The 20,967-nt window shown below is 35.9% G+C and overlaps 2 protein-coding genes across 2 annotated transcripts; one reads left to right on the forward strand and one right to left on the reverse strand.

The window, feature by feature from the left end:
• Positions 1–4,762: 4,762 nt before the first annotated feature.
• Positions 4,763–5,451, forward strand: LOC149932929 (uncharacterized). The gene is made up of 3 exons (XM_090157200.1): positions 4,763–4,773; positions 4,832–5,387; positions 5,443–5,451. Coding segments are annotated over exons 1-3 (567 nt in total). The 5' UTR covers positions 4,763–4,771.
• Positions 5,452–13,143: 7,692 nt separating this feature from the next.
• Positions 13,144–17,274, reverse strand: LOC149932930 (uncharacterized). The gene is made up of 12 exons (XM_090157201.1): positions 16,011–17,274; positions 15,426–15,954; positions 15,223–15,370; positions 15,034–15,172; positions 14,661–14,979; positions 14,502–14,602; positions 14,138–14,446; positions 13,875–14,084; positions 13,712–13,822; positions 13,462–13,604; positions 13,187–13,402; positions 13,144–13,149 (listed from the first exon to the last, which is right to left on the reverse strand). The coding sequence occupies exons 1-12, from the start codon at positions 16,747–16,749 to the stop codon at positions 13,144–13,146; spliced, it is 2,970 nt and encodes a 989-aa protein (XP_090013327.1). The 5' UTR covers positions 16,750–17,274.
• Between the last annotated feature and the right edge of the window lie 3,693 nt (positions 17,275–20,967).

A 20,967-nucleotide genomic window follows, 5' to 3' on the forward strand; every position in this document is an offset into this window, starting at 1 on the left:
ATTACTTTAGGCAAATAATTGTGAAGGAGATTCACGAAACCGGGCTTTTTCTGAGCTGCTTGTCAAAAAGAAAGCCAAATAATATTTTGAATTATAACGGCAGGTAACGAAGTATGACATTAGCTCTGATTTATTTACCCTTTCTCTTCAGAGTTAAGTTCAGTTAGTGAAGCTACTCGGAGACTCCGACTAAACTGGCCAGCATTTGTGGTACCCCCTAATTTTAAACCAGTCGTACCAGGTTGATGACTTTTAATGCTCAATGGTATGGGGCCGCCAGAGATATTTTTTGCCTATGGGAAATTGTTGACATATAATAGTGGTTGGCCTATTTTACATGCACTAAAATATTGCTTTAAAACCATATATTGGTTGATTTATCGTCTTCAAACACTGACTTGCTGCCTAATCTGGAATGAGTCGACCCCAACTGACCCACCTGAAATTATATATAACACAGTCTCCAATTAAACGCACAACCCTTAATTCCAAACCTGTTAATTTTATCTAAAGCCAGGGCTTGTGTGTTTTTTTTGACACGGCTCTTTATATCGACCCACTTTTTCCTAACCTGTTGACCAGTTCTTTTTGCTCCCTAACCATCGGCTGTCACCATTTCAGCTACTTCTGGCCAGGCAGCATCAACATCTGCCCTGGTCCGGTACAATTGCCCAATGCCCATTACTCTAGTGATCAATTCCTCTTTGGCCTCCAAACCACTGACCACGGCCTCTATCTCTCTTTAGAAAAATTTTGTTTGGCGCTCTTCACCTCTTTTAGGTTTACCCATTGTGGTGTTGTAAAAATTAATAAGTTAATATATATTAATAAAAAAAACAATATATGAGAACGTTAATACTTTTACGACCTAGGAAGAAATAACGCGTTATTTCTCAATTTGCGCCAAAAGGGAAGAAATGTAAGCAGACAATATCCACGTGGTAGCTTCTCGTGTTAAAAAATGGGCAATCCAATTGGTTCTTGACTTTGCGATAAAAATAGGCCTAAATGACAACTTTGCCGATTACCAAGAATCGCTACACCGGGATTGCGATTGCTAGTTCTGTAATTATACACAGCTCGCTAAGAACGAATTGCTAAATTACAGTCCTGGTAAAATTAAAAGGAATCGCAAAATGTCTCTGCACCGGCCCTAAGTGGATGAAATGTAATTATAACGCGCTTTCCAAGAGCTCTACGTTTTCTTGCCTTAGCTCTTTATTTTGGTTTCTCCGATACTTATTTTGGTTCCAGAAACTTTCGTTTTCCTCTTGGAGTGTGCTTATTTCTCGTTTCGTGTGCTCTAAGAAGCTTAGGATTGAAGTGTCAAGCTGTTTTCTTAGGAAATAGTATTGTTTGTCTCGATGAGCGCCTAGCACATTTCCGAAAATAATCTGCCGTGTTGAGCGATTAGACTGAGTACGTTTTTTAGAGTTAAGCCTTCCTTTTTCCATGTATTGGGTAATCATTTTCGTGCTTCAGGTTTCGTACATGCCCTACAACTTCAAGGTAAGAGCTATTAAAAAATTTCCAAAAACATTTTCCAAAAACATGTGGAGATCGCGAACTTATATCTCCAGAAAAGCACCAATTAATTTTTTGTGGCACGAGAGTCAATACGTTCCTCGATAATATTTCCCAATATTTTTTAATAATCTGGCCAGTTGATCAGTTTTTGATTGGTATAGCTCAATTAATGTTTCACCTATTCATAACAAATCCTCAAGCAATTTTCAGTCTAAGTCTAATTTATCACCCGCAAAAGTCTTTATAAGCGTCGAGTGTTCAAAATCAGCTACAACGGCTAACGTCTCTACGAGCGTCGAATCTTCAGGAGTGGATTGCTTAAGCTACCGTTCGAACCAACAGATGCCATTATGGCAGACAAAGGTCAGTATGATTAAAATACCCGCTGCAATGTCCACTTTACCAATTGATCTCACATTCTTTGTTTTTCATGTTTCACCATTGAAGATATGCTGAAAGAAAAGGGCATATCGCTAAATATTCCTGCATTTCTTCGCAACAACGACCAGCTAGACGATAATGAAATTGAGGAAACCCAAAAGATTGCATCATTGAGAATTCATGTCGAGAGGAGAATAAAAAGAGTTAAAGGTTTTCATATTTTCGACAGAGCGATACCTCACACTCTATCTCCAGTAATTAATGAAATATGGACTGTGTGCGCGATTCTGACTAATTTCCAAGCGCCCTTAGTAAAAGCCAAGAGTAGCGATAATAATACCAGTGATTTTGACTGCGATTTAGAGGAAATAATGGTTCCTCTTGAAATGTCTGCAAGTGACGAACCTGCAGATTTTCCTATGGAAATAATTTCAGACGATGAAAATGACTCGAACGTTGATAGCATCTAAAAAATTTAATAAATTCGGATTTGTTTAAAAACACACGAGAATGCCAATTCATTAAAAAAAAATTCATTCGTCATTATTCCAAGTGAAAAATAACATGGCAAGAATAGCTACGATTTCCTTTTAACGATAAATGGTAACATTTCCTCAAAGAAACATTTATCTAGTTTTATTCACATATTGTCCCAGTCAAGTTCATCAAATCGAATTCGTTATACGATTAATCTCTTCGGTAGATAGACGACAAAATCGCACCATTGTAAATTCGCAAGTGCTAATTGTCCAAGTACTTGGAAATAATACTTGTTATTTCTTTTTAATTTTGGTTTGTTATTTTTTAGTTCCATATAAAAGTCTTTGTCATTTAGTGTTTCTTCGATAGTCCCACCTTTATATGAATAGGCACACTTGACCTCGATTAAACCCACATTTGGAGTTTCCGTTTGATCAAATACGATTCTATCAGGCGAAGCCCCCAAATGTGGGAAACTTGGGTTTATTATGAATCCACAGGCTGCGACGCGCGCTTGATGGCCGATGTTTAGCATGCAACTTTCATATCTTTCAACAGCTACCGACTCGTTAGCGAGGCCGAACCGAACGCTTGGAATCTTACTCAGATCTGTACTAAGCACTAAATTTGCTACACCTTTAGGAGACCACCGCTGAATTATCTCGCATACTAATCCGAACCTGGAAGCGCTAAGTCTATTTTCTCTGTGCTTCGCCCATAAAGTACAGGCATTTCGGCTTCTAGTATCTCTCTCAATAGTTTTTGCTTCTAATCCATTAACTTGATTTGTCTGAAATATAAGTAATACATATTTGAAATAAAAATTTAACGTTTAGCGAAGATAAAACCCGTGTAAAATAATAAAATACAACTAATTTAAAATTCAATTAAAATAATGGCAAATTCTTTATTTATAAAATATAATTTATTTTTAATTAAATAAGTGGTATTTTATTATTTTACACATGTTTTATCTTCTCTAAGCGTTCAATTTATATTTAAATTTTACATTTCAATTAATTTAAATTTACCTGAATTATTTGATATTCATCCTCGGGAAGTGGTAAATAGTAACTCGTTAACTCCCAAATTGGGCTGTTTCTCTGGCTAGGTATAAAAAAATTAATATTGTCTTCGGCATACGAATCTGTACGCATTACATCCACAGAGAACTTGAAATCAAAACCATATTCGACTAATGGTATTTGTAAACCTAAGGTAGATCAGCTAGGAGCCCTACCAAACTTGGTTTTTTCCCATCCTAGATTCGTATAATTTTGTTCTAAACTATCGGAGAATGAACAATCACCACTAGCGCAGAGGTCTGATTGAAGCTTTTTCACCGCCTCGTTCAATTCAGTTTCGGTTCTTTCTCCGTATCTTCGACATTTAATATTGGGCGTGGTGTTATTTTCTTTAGGCGCTCCCCAATTGACATCACGTAGCTTTAGTGGATTTACGCTTTTAGTTGTAGCATTTTTCTTTTAAAAGACACAAAAGTCTTAATAAAGCTACTATATGGTTACACGTTCCAAGCTTTCCGGCTTTGCACTCACATGAGTAGAAGGAAAGTGAGGGTGTGGCATCGATCCCGGGTTCGGGTTTGGGTTCGGGATCGAAATCCGGGATTTAAGGGATGAAATGGGGGTAAAATCATCAAAAAGTCAATGTATTTAGGGTATTTCTCGCGACGATTTGTTTTCCCGTATATCAACATATTGTGTCCAGGCCAACTTGTTCATTTATCTACGCTTATCTCGAAAGATACTTGAACGTATATCTTATCAAGTTTTATCGTACGGAATAAGTTGAAATGATGTAAAAATTGATAACCTAGGCGGCGCGTGCGCAGATTACCCCGGGGGACGCGGTTAATTTGAATTTAAGAGTTTTTTGACGTCATGGAATATGGGACGCGGTTAACGTGCGCAGATTGGGGCGCGGTTAATTTGAATTTAAAACATAGATTTGAGTGTTTTGACGTCATGGAATATTCGTTGTTAAAATGACGTAGAATGGAAATATTTTTAAACTTAATTTTAATATCATTGTAGTACTTAAATATGCTTGACACTTGAACCTTTCTCACGAGTATTTCAAACGAATATCTAAAGTTTAAGTATGAGAAACGTATCGTTCTCAAGTATTGTAATTGTACACGTGATTCCGTATGAGGACCGGGTAAATTCCTATATACGTAACGCGATACACTTCAAAATGCGTATACGTAGAATGGAATTAATTTTAAACTCCATTTTAAAAAATAAGATATCGAAGATAAATAATTTCAGAGTATAAAAAGGGAAAACCGTATAATAGTAAGACCATATTTAGAAAGTTCACCATCTGAATTGTATTGGAAGTGACTTCGAGGAACCTTAAAATGTAAGTAGGAATACTCAGTGATAATTCTTAACTTTGTCTTAATGTATTTATTTTATAGGAATTGTTCATTTCCTGTGTCTGCTGACAAAGGGTTAATCGTTTATGCAGATGAAACCATCTACTGCGGTCTATTAGATTTAACAAAGGGTATCAAACTAACAGAAGCGGAACTGCAAGAGCTATGGACAAAGAAAGATGCCATTGAAGCTTATTTCAATAACGAAGCTGAAACTTCGTGGGTTTTCACAGGTTCTGAAACTAAACGGTTTTCGGTTCATAGATTTGCCGAACAAAAGGTTTTAGATGTTAGACAAATGTACCATGGTTATGGAGTAAACTATGGAAAACTGTTACCGACTAAAGAGGGGGTAGCTTTCGCTCAATCTTCTTGGTTGAATTTCCTCGACCAGTACAAGTCTATTCAGAAGTGTTTAAAGAAAATCAAGGAAATAAAGGAGGCGATGACTAACGTTGTAATTAAACAATTACACGAAGCTCTTAAGAAAGCGTGCAATGGCTGTCAAATTGATCATCCATCTCAACTCCAGCATGATTGTATCATGACGGATTATTCTAAGCGCGTAGATTTGCATTTTTATGAAATAATTATGTCGGTAGATTGTGAAAATATTATTGAAATGTTTACTATTCGCTGTGAATTGTCGAAAGAAATTTTAAATAATATAATGTCACTAATAATATGCAATGCTAAAAACTTGTTAAAAAGTTAATAAAATTGATTGCACTAATGTTCCGATTCTCATTTACCATTATGGATTTAAGCTTACAACATCCAATGAATGGGCTTGTAGCCGGGTCCACCCAATGCGGAAAGTCATTCCTGGTGGGACGGTTGATTCAATATAAGAAGACCTGTATATCCCCTCCTCCGGAGAGGATAATATGGTGTTATACCGAGTATCAGCCGAAACTATTTCAATCAATATTAGAACACACACCTTCAGTCGAGTTTCACGAAGGGTTACTCGATGTTAATATATTAAACCCGCAAATTAGGAATTTAGTTATTTTAGACGATTTGTTATGCGAGATATCTAATAATAAAGATGTAACTAATTTATTTATTCGTGGATCTCATCACAGAAACACCTCCGTACTAATTTTAATGCAAAACCTTTATTACCCCGGAAAAGAAATAAGAACTTTAAATTTAAATGCTCATTATCTATTTATTTTTAAATCACCACGAGATAAATCAACAATTTATCATCTCGCGAGGCAGATATCTCCAACCAATAGCAAATACGTTATTGATGCGTTTCAACAAGCTACGTCACGGAAATTTGGGTATTTATTAGTTGACTTGAAACCTCACACCCCAGATCAGTATTTACTACGAACAGGTTTAATACCGGGTGAAGAATCGGCTGTCTTTATTCCAAAATGAAGTGTATTATAGAAGGGAATTTTTTTAGGGTTAATCGAGAGTGGATTATTAAAGAATTAGCTTACGTAGTATTAGAAACTGAAGAATCGGAAGTGTTTACTTTCAAATCTCCATGCCCTTTCAAAGAGCTTTCAAACGAAAATAAAAGACAATGCAGATGGATATCTCATAACATTTGTCATCTTCGATGGGATGACGGCGAACGTCCTTACAGAACGAGACGTGACATTTGCAATCAGATAGCGGAAAAAGCTACTTCGTTTTTCACCAAAGGTTTAGAAAAAGCTGCAGTATTATCGACACTCCTCGGTGTTCCAGTAACTAACATCGAAGATACCGGTTGTCCTAAATTATCAGAACTAGAAGACGTTGAATTAAACTGCCCTTTTCATTCCGAAACTGTTCATTGCGCTTTAAGAAAGGCTAAGAAAATCTCTAAATGGATGTCTCAAAACGAGTAAAGGAAAACCTAGACTTTCTACGTTTCCTGACATCCTGTAATCTAAATCAAAGAAAGACAGCTATTAAATACGCTAGCAAGGAAGCTATACTGGCTCTCGTTGAATGTTGTATAAATGTATTACACGGAACAATTGAACTGTCAGAACGTCATCGTAAGCGGTTAAAGAAACATAGCGCGGTTATACGAAACGTGTCGAAGAAGAATCCTATATCAAAACGACGAAAGATACTGGTACAAAAAGGTGGTTTTCTTCCATTTTTATTAGCGCCACTGCTATCTATCGTTAGCTCAGTCGCCGGAAGTGCAATAAGCCGAGCTATAAACCGATGATGGCTCGAAAAATGCTTCTAGTACCTGAAGATGTAATGGAGAGATTAAAAAACACTCCACCTTCCAAAACAGAAGAAACACCTGAACTTCAAAAAGAGAAGACACTCGATGATGAAATGAAATCTATTCTAGATAATCCAGATTTAAACGAATCAGAGAAATTAGCATTATACAATCAAACTCTCCAACGACGGTTAACTTACGTACGTAAAGAGCAAATCTCTCCCGTTATTGAAAACTCTGAACGGCCTAAAACCTGGTTCGCGCAAATATCTTATTCTCTACCTGCAACTTATGTTAGTGATGCGATTTCATTATACCGAGCGACTACGGAAGATCCGAGATATATTAGATGGACTAACTCAGGAGAGCTTTCTATTCGAGGACAAGTGATTGGAGGATCTAATATAATCGATCTTTTGTATGACGCTGTGAGAAAAACGCCTGGAACAGCGATTGATCCTATAGGAGTTACAGAGTTTTACGAGGGCATTCATAAGTCAAATATTTCAAAACGTTTAATTAAAAATCCTGTAAGATTGACACTGTTAAAAACATTCGCTGTATTTCATACACCACCAAGTAGTTCAATGTTATCATCATCTTCACCTAGTCCTCTAAGATCTTGGATACATACTAAATAAAATATATTAACCTGATAATTTTGTTCTCATTTCATAGTATAAGCCTACAATGGAAGGTTGTACAGAAACGGTCTCTTTAGGACTTTTAGCCTATTTATCACAATCATTTTCAAAATCACCGAAAATTATCACAGCTGTATTAATTATCATAGTTATTATAATATTAGAATTATTTAATTTCCTTTTTTGGCGTTACATGCCATTACATCAAAATATTACCCAATATGGAGAAAGAACTTGAGCAGATCTATACTAACCCCGCAGACCCAGGGTCATTCGCTGGAGTTCAAGCGCTCTATAATTCAGCTCGACATAAAGGTTTAAAGGTTTCATTGGAAAAAGTAAAACAATTTCTAATAAAGCAGGATACATATACGCTGCATAAACCTGCTAGAAGACGATTCAAACGAAATCGAACTATTGTTTATGGAATTGACGAACAGTGGCAAGCGGACTTGGCAGATTTTCAGAAGCTGTCTAAATATAATTCAGGATCTCGCTACGTATTATGTATTATCGACATATTTAGCAAATACGCTATGGCTGTAGCGGTTAAAAATAAGAAAGGTGTAACAATTTTAGAAGCGTTACGTAACGTTTTTGAAAAAGGCCGTCAACCGAAAAGAATTCAAAGTGATCATGGAAACGAATTTGTCTGTCAAGAAGTGCAGAGTGAATTAGAAAGAAGGAACATTAAATTTTTCGCTACCCGATCGGAAATGAAAGCGTCCATTATTGAAAGATTCATTAGAAGTTTTAAATCTCGTTTATATCGCTATTTCACGCAGAATAACACCCTTAAATATATCGACGTTTTAGATGATATTATAAACGCTTATAACAATAGTTATCATAGATCAATTAAATGTAAACCCGCGGAAGTTACTCTAGATAACTCTGCTAAAATATGGAAAAATCTTTACGGTTCGGTAAATTTTTCTCCTCCGTTAACATACGCGTTTGAAATTGGAGATATTTGTAGAATAAGTAGAAATTTATCAATTTTCGATAAGAAATATAACCCGAATTTTACTACAGAATTGTTTAAAATAGCTGAGAGACTACCACGTGACCCACCTGTATATAAGCTGATGGATTTAAATTCTAACCCCATTTTAGGAGTATTCTATCGAGAGGAGGTTCAGATTGTTGGTCGAGATTTAAAAGACTGTTACTTCATAATCGAAAAAGTAATAAAAAAGAGGAAAAAATCGGACGGTCGCGTAGAACTGTATGTCAAGTGGCAAGATTACGACCCTACATTTAATTCTTGGATACAAGAAGTGGATTTAAAATGAGTTTTTACGTAACGCTACCTTCAGATTCCTCGTCATTATATTACCAAGATAATAGCGTTGGTAAATTTCGAACGTATTTAGCTGAACCGTTAAGATTTGAGGAACAGTACGAAGTTGGGTTAGCGGAAATAAGCTATCCTCGGACATGGCATAACGTTCGAAAACCTAATCTATTGGTTATTAAAGACCCTCTCGAATATGATAAAATGACTGATAACCCTCTAGTTAAAGACCCTCTCGAATATGATAAAATAATTGAAGTTCCCGCGGGTTTTTATAAAACTCCGGAAGAACTATTACATGTTATGAACGTCCACAACCAAGAAGAAGAACAAGTTACATTCGCTTATTTAAATTATTCTAATCGAATTAAAGTTAAATTGCAACCGAAAATCAGAGCTGTAATTGGCCCCGATCTATCGATTTTACTAGGTTTTAAGGATAGAAGAGATAATGATTTCACCATTTTAAATTCAATGATAACCCCCTACCCAGTTGATATGAACGCTGGGTTACATTCCTTATTCGTTTATTCCGATCTGGTTGAAAATAGCGTTGTTGGGGATAGTTTAGCACCTCTATTAAGAATCATAAGCGTCGAAGAGAAAACCGAGTCTAATGGGAAAACAACTACAAAAATATTTTCACAACCTCATTACCTACCAGTCGTGTCTAATAATATTAAGACTATAGAGATTAATATAACAGATGATTTAGGTGAGCCAATACAGTTTCATAGTGGAAAAGCTCACGTTGTATTACATTTTAAACCCCGTAAAATGTGGACTTCACTATAAACCTTTAATCATTCAGGACACACCTTCATTCTAGCTTAAGAGAGCGAACAGTTAACATCATGAGGTCTGAATATTCACCTTCAAGAACTGATTATGAAAGTTACTATTTAAACCAGGTTGGTTTCGGTGGAATACCTGTATATAGAGGTTTAGCCGTGCAAAGAGGACATGGACTAGGAAATATATTATCTTCAGCGTTTAGATTCGCGGTACCTTTACTGAAGAAAGGCGCTACTTACTTGGGAAAAAAACTTTTAAGTACCGGAGCGAAAGTAGCGACCGATGTTGTTAGCGGAGTCCCAATTAAAACAGCGCTTAAATCGCATTCTATTAACGCTGGAAGGGAAACTTTAGCTTCAGCAGCTGATGAAGCCATGAGACTAACATCTTCAGCTACGGATCATATTAAAAGAATGACGGGTTCCGGAAATAAAAGGAAACGAACTCAATCGAAAAGCGCCATTTCAACAGCAGGCAGGATAGCGAAAGGACGGTTCCCTAAACGTTCCGATATATTCTCATAATGTCCCTTTTACACCCGCACTCAGTTGAATGTATAAATTCCGAGCTAGATTTGTTTCAAGTACCTATGACACAATCTTCGATTATTGGTGGAGAATGGGTTGAGTATAATCCAATATCAAATATAGTTGATAACGCATCAATTACATTTTCTATCAACGGTAACTCTGAAACGTATATAGACCTTTCACAAACTTTGCTGCACGTTCGAGTTAAGGTAACTAAAGATAATGGTCAACTACCGCAACCCGCGGTTCCAGGTGTTGCGGGTGGGGCCGCCGGAACTCCAGCCGACAATATCGCCCCCGAGAATTTGTTTCTTCATTCGCTTTTTAGCGATGTCCACGTATTTCTTAATGAAAGATCAGTAACACCTTCCAGTCAAAATTACGCTTATAAAAGTATGATACAAACTTTATTAACGTTCGGAGATTCTGCGAAAAAAAGTTATTTAACGAGTTCACTTTTCTATCGGGATACGCCTGGAAAGTTCGATTCATTTTTCGATAACGATGGTTTCTCTAAACGAGCGAGTTTAGCGCAAAAAGGGGCGATTGACTTGTTAGGCGTAGTCCATACTGATTTATGTCAACAACCACGCTTTTTATTAAATATGGTTGATTTGAAATTTAAATTCGATAAAAATAGAGCAGCTTTTTGCGTTCATTCCGACGTAAAATGTAAAGTGGAGATTTTATCAGCTTCCCTTTATCTGAGGAAAGTTAAAGTGATACCGGAACTATCGCTCGCTCAAGCCAAGGCGTTACAATATGGAACCGCTAAATATCCTGTAACTCGTTCGGAGTGCACCTCATTTTCTATACCCGCTGGACTTATGGCTAGTGTGCAAGATCATTTATTTACCGGACAAGCACCTAAGAAAGTTGTTATCGGGTTTGTGGAACAAAAAGCGTTTCTAGGAGATTTGAAAAAATCCCCGTACAACTTTCAACATTTCGATTTATCAAGCATTGGATTGTACATTGACGGTAGCAGCGTCCCTCATAAGGCGTTATCTCTAAACTTTGAGGAAAATCTATATATTCAAGCGTATTGCAATCTTTTCATTCAAACTAATCAGTGGAACGTAGATGAAGGGAATCAGATAAGTCGGGAAGATTACCCTAACGGAAATTGTTTATTCGCGTACAATTTAACCTCGGATCTTAATAACAACGCTAATCACTTGCATCTTGTAAAAAACAGTAACCTGAGATTAGAATTAAAATTTGCAAAACCGTTACCGGAGACGATTTCCATTCTAATTTACGCCGAGTTTCAAAATTTGATTGAAATTGATAAAAATCGAACCGTGATTTTCGATTACAGTAATTAATGGATTCGCTACAGATAACTAAAATACTTGAAAAAGATTTAAGTACTAAAAGTATATTTCAAGGCGTGTTCGCGGCTGACAAGCTACCTAAATACGTAAAAATATTCCCTTCTCTATTTATTGTAAATACCGATACGAGTGCTGAACCTGGAGAACACTGGGTTCTAATATATTTTTCTAAACATAAAAATTGTGAATTCATGGATTCCTTTGGAAACCCGCCAGATTATTTTAAATTTAATGACTTTATTGAACGAAACAGTAAAACTGTAACTTTTAATTCTAATCAATTACAGAGTAATTCTAGTAATACGTGTGGAGCATTCTGTATCTATTTTGCTATAAACAGGTGTAAAGGAATAGAAATGTATAACATTGTGTCTAGGTTTAAGAAAGATAAACATGTAAACGATAAAATGATTAAAGAGTTTATGTGCAAAATGTATTCAATAAAATAATTTTTTACAATTTATAGCAATAGCAGTTTTTTTTTTATATATACATAAATACAAGCATTCATTATAATTTTTCAATATCTTTATGACCGTGCGCTAATGTACGAACCCCGCAGGGTAGAATGTATCTCTTATCATCATTTGGTGATAAACAAAGTTTTCTAGTATTTATAGTAAATAGTTCATGCTTGAAACTAGCTATACGCATCATCTCGGCTGACATGGTTTCTTGATTAAAAAGACAACGTTCATAGTCTTCGTGGCGGATGACGTTTCTAATAACGTTCATGGCAACGCCCTTACAAACCTTTTTATGGTTTAAAATTGACTCTAAAGATTTCCCCAATCGCAACTCCTTTTCTATCTCTTCAGCGGTCTTAGACTCCCCGTACAATTTAATAGAATAAAGCTTTGGACGAAGTCCTACAAAGCTTTGAATTAACTGCGAATTTGTCTCGTCTTTAAAATAACCGAGAGCTTTTTTATTCTGATTAGAATGAAGGAAATGCGAAGGTGGATAATCAGAGAAGTCAAAGCGGTTTTTATGAACTTCAAAGTCTTTATAAACATCATCCGTCTTAATGTTGTACGTTAAACTGTCTGTAAATATTTTATATATTAGTACTATTTAAATAAAAAATGCATATTAAATTAAATTACCAGTGTCTGTAAATAATAGTGATGCTTTGTCCCCGTACGTATTTTTTATGAATCCATAATGGAACCGATACATGAGCTCCTTGGATAAATCTAGAATGGTGAATCCGGTAAATATAGGCCGGTTAAGAACAATTTTAGCTCTCTTCTTATGAGCGCCGGCTAACTCTTCATTAAAGATGGTAAAGTGTTCAAACTGCGGGGAACTTGTAACTTTTAACATTCTTTCTGGTTTATGAATCAACTCGAAATTTATATGCTTCCGTAAATTTTCCATTGTTTTTCTAAAGAATTAAATGAAGTAAGGGAAAAAACAGCAATAAATTATTTAAATTGATTTACCCGAAAACAGAGTTAACCATTAGTTTCCAGAAATTCTTTTCAAATGAACTCTTGGATAATTTCCTCTGTTCAGTGTTGAATCTAACATATTTTTCTAACCATTTTCCTTGAGTGAAGGTTAGAGCTCGATGAACCTTGGTTATTTTCAAACCTAATTCTACATAATATTTTAAATTGCGGTAATGTACTATGTATTTCTCTTTATTATTTAAATTAGGAAGAAGTTTTGGTAGACTTTGATTCTCCTTAATATTTAATTTTCCTAAGAGATCTTTGGAGTATGGAGATAGCATATCATGTGTAATAACTTTAGATTCCGCCGCTACTGGGAGATCGTTATGTAAGTCATGCAACTCTGGAGGATATTCAAGATCCACCTGCAAAGGAAACAATTCTTTAAAAATATAATTCAATAATTATAACACTTGTTATTTACCTCTAAAATGTATCCGTTTTCAACGTTATTGGGAATACTCAGAATATTTTCACTGAGTGTTTGCAAATCATCCTCCTGAACCCACTGGAAGTCGCCTAGCGGTAGTGGTTCACACATAACAGCACCGTACAAATTATTAGCATCTTCAATTAAGTTAAATTAAGTTAATTAATATAATTAAAATTAAAATAATTAAAATAAAAAAATAAAAATAAAAAAAATTATTTATTTTTTAAAAAATGTAAATTACCTAAATAGCATATATAACTGCTCTCTTTAGACGAATCATATGTGTCGGCCATATATTTGTTATTCGCTTCAGAATAACGAGTTGAGATCATTGAAACACCGCCTCGAATCCCTAAAAATTCAATGTAAATACAATAATATTTAAAATATCACAAAAGCGTTACCCTTTTCAATAAATAAGTGTTGATCTATATCAAGTATGAGATCGAGGCGAACATCGGTCATCTTCAAAGCTGCTTGCCAGGCTAAACCTGGTGCGGTGTAAGCGTGAGCGGGATCTAATTTATAATGGGTTATAGATAATGTTCTAAAATTTTCAAAAACGTCGGCTAAGAGCAACGCATCGCTTTTCACATAGAGGTCGGTGTATTCCCCTACGAAAACCGAGGTTAAGAGATTTGAAATATTTATACTATAGTAATTTTACCTAATGTTTGAATATTAAACGCTGTCCAAACATTTTGGGCGTGTAAATAATCAGATTCTAAAATATTTTGATTTTTCAATGAACTGAAAAACGCTTCTCTAGGTGGCAGCATCGTCTCGTCAAATTTCTTTTCATCGTCCATATACTCGTATGGGTAGACCCCCTTCCGCAAAAGCAGTTGAACTTTCTCACTTTCAAAATATTTCTTAACAATCTGGAATTTACTGGCTCCTTCCAAAACGAGATTAGATACTAGAGCATCGAGGCTATCACTTAGAAATCGATAAGAGTCTAAAAACCGAAATCTCCCTAAAAAACAATAAAATTAATGTTAAGGTTAAATTCATAATTAAATATATTTTACCTAGTTTCAGCGAAATATAATTTTCGCTAGTGGAAGGAATACAGTCAAGTGTCTGTTCCTTAAAATGACCAATCTCCTGACATATAAGATGTAAATCGTATCTATGAAGATTTATTATTATTAGGTTTATTTCCTGGTTAATTAACTTAATAAATTCACCTGCTAAGGTTATGAAGGAAAATAGGGATAAATTCTGGAACTTTCTTTTGAAGATTACAGACGTTATGCGCTGGCCCCCTATATTTGCCGCTGAAATGGCAATGATCTCGAACAGCGGGCATATTTCCCTGATTTAGCTGCTTCTGACAAATGTAGCAATGCGTAGCAGCTTGAAACTGTTCCTCCTCCTCCGGGGTAATAATCATTGGTACATTTGTCTCAATGAGTTCCATCAACTCCTTCTCTAATTCCAGAATAGACTCCAGAAATCTTCGAGTTGCATCTTGTCCTCGATAGCAATCGGTTCGAACAGGTACACCTATAAGTATCCTATTGTAATATATCTAAAAGGGAATTTTGTCAAATAACTTACCGTCAGGTCCAACAAACACCCACGAATACGCGCAGCTGATGTGCATGTTTACTTTGCTGGTATTTATATCGGGATCTAGATCACATCCTTGAACTCTCGGTAGGATTGCTTCAAAATCGGCGTAAAATACATACTGCACCTAATAATTTCATTTCATTAAGAGTTAAATTAAATAATTTTTATTTTTACCTTTTCTGTCCACTCATATTTATCAAAATAAACCGTCTTCTTCTTAGTAGGGAAAACTGTTTTTTGGACGCCGTGAGTGGCGCATTCTTCGATATGCGCATCACGTCGCTGTTCAGCGTTGCTTCCACTGAATCGGTGAAGACACATTCTAATACAGAAAATAATTAGTATATTTCAAACTAATATATTGGAAACTAAATTACCTGCAATAATAACTTGTATTTCTGTGTTTTGTTAGATGCTGTAGCAGTTTTCCTAGGTCTCGTATAAGACAGTAATGTCTATTCCCATCGTCAATATCTTTAGTTTCGTCGGTGATGTATAGCAAATCAACCTCCCTTTCCTTACAACACTTGTTAGCGCTTACGTAAAGGGGGAATATGTCTCCCGAAAAGCCGAACACAGATATTGATAAATTATTCATTAATTCAAATTTTTTAAGTTCCGTAGCGTTTAATTTGAAAGGAAAAGATATATCACTGGTATCAAGTTCATTTTCATAAGGTGTATATTTGGAAACACGATTAGCGTTTTGAGTCCGAGGAACTGGGTGAAGTTTAGCGAGAATTGACCAGAGAAAACATTTCTCGTCATTTTCGTTTCTAATATTAAGAATCGCGTGACGTCGAGATAGTTTTTCAGGTAGTTCCATATACGATGACCCTCGCAACGGTTGGTAAGATGCTACATTTAATTCTACATACAGAACACGGTCAATTACCCAACCCGATCCTATCAAAAATATAATGTTTTAGTTCAAAATATAACTTATAAATTTTAGTACATACCTGTCGCTTCAAAGTTTTCCGCTGCTGACTGTATTGTTTCAAGACATTCATTCAGCTGGCTTTCAATGACATCGGGCGTTAATGTTGTTTGCATAGTGCTCCGGAAATAGGGTCGTACTTCCGCTCTTTGTTCCTCACCCCCTAAAGGTCTCATATAAACAGATCTTACGAGTAGGAACCATTTAATTCCACGTTTACTGGTGAGTCTTTCCATTAGAAATTTACTGAAAGCGGCTCGGTAACGTCCGATAAACATCCCCGCATCAATATCATAGTCTTCAGCATTGTAACGGATAGATGCTAACGTATCATTCAAGGCCTGGACCATACTTGGAGATGCTGGTGGTGTTTCATCAAGTATTGATGAGGCGGGAACAGGTGATGGCGTTGGGTTGTTGGGTAAATCCGCTGTAGATGGTTGGATAGATTCCAGTTGAATTTCTTTAAGCAGACTAGGTGAAGGTGGACGGTATGGCGATGGTGGACGGAAAGATGCTAGCGAACGTTGCATTGGTGACGGTGTGCGAGACAGGTCCATGGGTTCGGAAGGGCCGGGTGCGTTCAAGTCATGAGTTCGTTGATGGCTCTTGAAATGTTCCAATCTAGCAACATTCTTACCACATACTTCACAGACAAACGTATGTCTATCACCGTGTACTTCTCTAACATGCCGATTTAAGGAGGACTTGGTAGTGAAACTTTTCGCGCACGTAGGGCAAATATGTTGGGCTTTAGGCATCTTGAATATAGCTACCGCAGTTAACCGTGGAATGACCTCCTACAACGCTATACAACCTCTTTTATAGTATATTCAAGTATCATTTGAGAACAATACGTTTCTCATACTTAAAATATTCGTTTGAAATACTCGTGAGATAGGTTCAAGTGTTAAGCATATTTAAGTACTACTTACGCGTTAATGCTATTAAAATGAAGTTTAAAAATATTTCCATTCTACTTTAACAACAAATATTCCATGACGTCAAAACACTTCAATTCAAATTAACCGCGCCTCCCGGGGAATCTGCGCACGCGCCGCCTAGGTTATCAATTTTTACATCATTTCAACTTATTCCGTACGATAAAACTTGATAAGATATACGTTCAAGTATCTTTCGAGATAAGCGTAGATAAATGAACAAGTTGGCCTGGACACAATATGTTGATATACGGGAAAACAAATCGTCGCGAGAAATACCCTAAATACATTGACTTTTTGATGATTTTACCCCCATTTCATCCCTTAAATCCCGGATTTCGATCCCGAACCCAAACCCGAACCCGGGATCGATGCCACACCCTCACTTTCCTTCTACTCACATGCTCCATCAACTATACGTATGGACTGAGTTGACATCGCAACCATCGGAGTGTAAGGTTCTAGCCTTTTGCGTTGGCTTCGAAAGCATTTTGCTTTGACATAAGCGACTTTGGTAACACTAAAATAATGAGATTTCAAATAAATGTAACGCACATGATACACACCTGTTAAATGAGGATTCAACAGTTTCACTGTTCACATAACTTTCGATGGCAAACTTGTAACTCCTCTCGAACTGCCATTTGGTGATAGATTTTTTTTCGTAATATGCTAAAACATTTTCTACAGAAAGCTTTGGTATCTTTTCTAGCGTCAATTAACTGTGATATAGAATTTAATTCATTAACTCTGAACTGTGATAATTGGATGACTACTACTGGTACCTGTGCATCTCAGGACTGTTCCTCATTATCTAATTTAAATGCACAGTCAAGCTAAATGTTAACCGAATGGTCCCCGTGGGCTGTATGGCTTTTCGCCCTAGCCCTTCCCAAACTCTAGAGAAGAAGAAAAAACTTTCTAGCGCGTCTCCAAGATTCAATAGCATAGGATTCAATAGTTGTTCGCGTAGAATCTGTGCTGGCTTGTAATCGATGGGTATTGGAAGGATGAGGGTGAATAGTTCACGACAGTTTATGAACTCTTGGTAGAATCTCTCTTTACGGAACGGTTGCGCTTTACGCAAAGATCCAGATTGTATTACGGTGAAGGTGAAGTCGTTCAATCGTTGGTTATGAATTTCTTCATCGTTAATTAATTCTACAAGTCTGTGTCGTAGGCTAGAATCTACAAATCTGGTATACCTTTGTGAGGATTTAGTTGGTGATTGGTGCGGTAATCATAATTAAAATGGTACAAAAATGATATATTAAGGGCTGCATTTTCCTTCTGGTGACTTAAATAGGAAAGGGAAAGTTAGTTTTCATAGAATTCCCAAAATAATTTTTAATCAATGTGAAAAGACGAAATATTAATCAGAACGCAGACGAACGCTATGGATTAAAAATTTAAGGCTTAAGGAAAATGGAGCGGTAGGTGAGCAAATTAGGGTTTGCTCAAAGCATTTCTTCTCAGTTATTATTATTAACATTTATAGTTTTAATATTTCCATCCCTTTCTTAAATAAAAATAGTTTTAGCTCATCTCTTTGATGATACAAATCCTGATTGGATTTCTAGTATTATTGAAAATGATAAGGGTGAATGTGTAAAGGAACAGGTATCAAAAGAAGCAAAATCGTTCTTAGTTAGTAAGGTAATATTTTATAAGTAAATATTTTTTTTTATTTCCATTACTGACACAATTAACGTTGTAGATAATGTGGAGAAGTCAAGAACAACTTTGGGGGCATCAAACACAAATATAGACTTTGAATCTGGTAATGGGAGTAACTAATGTGGCCGAGCTTACGAACCCGACCGGTTACCGACTGAAAAACGCCGGGGGTTTGGGGAGATAAGAATTAAATTAATATTAAACTGGGCGGTACGCGACTTCTAAATTCTAAATTAAAAAAACATGACGATAAATTTAAAAAATAACACAGGATTTATTTGGGATGAACTACGATATTTTGCAGTAGTGAGACTGGAATATTCACAAAAAGGGACCATATCCTTCGGAATAACATTTCGTACTAACGAAAAAGAATTTATCCACTCCTTCAGAGTTGGAAAGACTACTAAAAATTCCCAAAAATACAAAAATCGAAGATGGGCCACTAATCCCATCTACGTCACGGGAATTTTCAAGCAGTTGCTTCAATTTGCTTGAAATATTGCAACCTGCGTTCAGAATATCATTCTCCCCTTCACACGTACATTTCGGAAACTAGAATGGCGCGGGAATCGGCGCCAGAAATCTGAACCCTCAGCCGCTGGACAAAGAGTCCCCCTGAAAGTGGGGCACGCGCTGAAAGGGTGTGAAGGGGGCCACTAAACAAAGGCGCGGATTCATTTTCCAATAAAGAAAAAATGTGGAAATACTCTACAAACAAATCAATACAAAGTATTAAATAAAAACTTAAAATAATACAAAACCAATTAATACAGGATAAGTAATTTGAATCATTACAAAAATTAAATACAAATACAATAGTAATAAATACAATACGAAATTATTTATATATAAATACAAAATATCATCAATATTTTACAAATCAGACTAACATGATAAGACTCTTTGATACAACTGCAAACTCTCAAGAGTTAGATGGGACTACGTCTAACTGTGATATTGAGAAAGAAAATTTATCTACGGATGTGGACTATGGGGTATCGCTTAACGATTCAAATGACAATAGTTATTGTACAACGAAAGAGTACAAAGAAATTGGAATCCAAATTACGGAGAGCTGTCTCAATTTTTTTTAAATGTTAGAATCCAAACAGAGAGTATGACTTCTGTTGATTTTGCAATGCACACGAGGGATGATGTGCTAGTGGATATGAGGACGCAGACTTTTAATCGAACTTTTGGAAGCTAAATCGTTAAATGACGAAATAAAATGAAAGATTGAAGATCTGGAAAGCGTATTATCTGGCTATAGAGAAGTAATGGATATTAAAATGCAAACTATAGAGGATATGAAAAAATAATTAGCTTTAAGTACCTTTACCAAGTACGCTTTTGTTGATAATCCCCAAAAAGTAAAGCATTATAATTATACTGGGCTAGAAACGTTTGATTAAGTAATGGTGATTTTTGACGAGCTAAAAGCATACCTTTTTAAGAATGCAAAACTTACAAAATTCCAGCAGTCTATTTCAAAATTTATGAAGTCGACACTGGGTTTCACTAAGCTAGGTATATTGTTTGGCCAGATCGCTATTTTTTGCAAACAACTATACCCATATCGTTATAGAGCACTTTGAAACGAAAATAGGGGTTATATTGCTCTGAAAAACCTTCTAGCGTTATCGTCTTCGAATTATAAACATCACAACACCGTTAAATTATTGATTAGTATTACACCCCAGAAACTGTTAGCTTTATCAAAGGATTGGGGAGGAAGAGTAATTAATTGACTGGTTTTCTAGACAAATTATCTCCGGGTGATTTTGTACTCGCAGACAGGGGGTTTAATATCCGATAATCTGTAGGCTTTATCTAGCTAGCATAGACGAAATAGCACTCCTAAACCTCTGTCCTTCTGTCATCCCATTACAATAAAAATAAACATAAGAAAATGTCATTCATTTTCATTTAGTAATTGTCAATTCATGGTAAATTTTAAAAAAATTATCAAAATAAAATTTGGCTATTACATTTTCTGAGTTGCCCAGGACAATTTTTCTCTGAACTTGATGATTTTTTAATTGAAAGTTTGAAACAAATTTGGTTTTGCACGGGCTTGAAATTTTGGGAATTGTTTTAGTAGGGCTGGAATGTGAACCAAAAATGTTTCCCCGTGGCTTTGAAAAGTATGAGCTTGATTTGTTATTGTTGCTTTGTACACTGGCATGATTGGCTGATTGCTAACTATACCGCTTGATGAATTCGGATCGTCTAAATTTAGTAGTTTTGAAGGACTAACAAGGGTAGGGGTAGCATTGGAACTAGTACATGGGCTATTGTTTCGTGTACTAACTGATGAATAATTAAAGACAAAGGTCTTTGGCAAAAGTTAACTAGTCG

Source organism: Leiobunum rupestre, chromosome 8 (genome assembly GCF_980474605.1).
Source record: "Leiobunum rupestre chromosome 8, qqLeiRupe1.1.hap1, whole genome shotgun sequence".
NCBI lineage: Eukaryota > Metazoa > Arthropoda > Arachnida > Opiliones > Sclerosomatidae > Leiobunum > Leiobunum rupestre.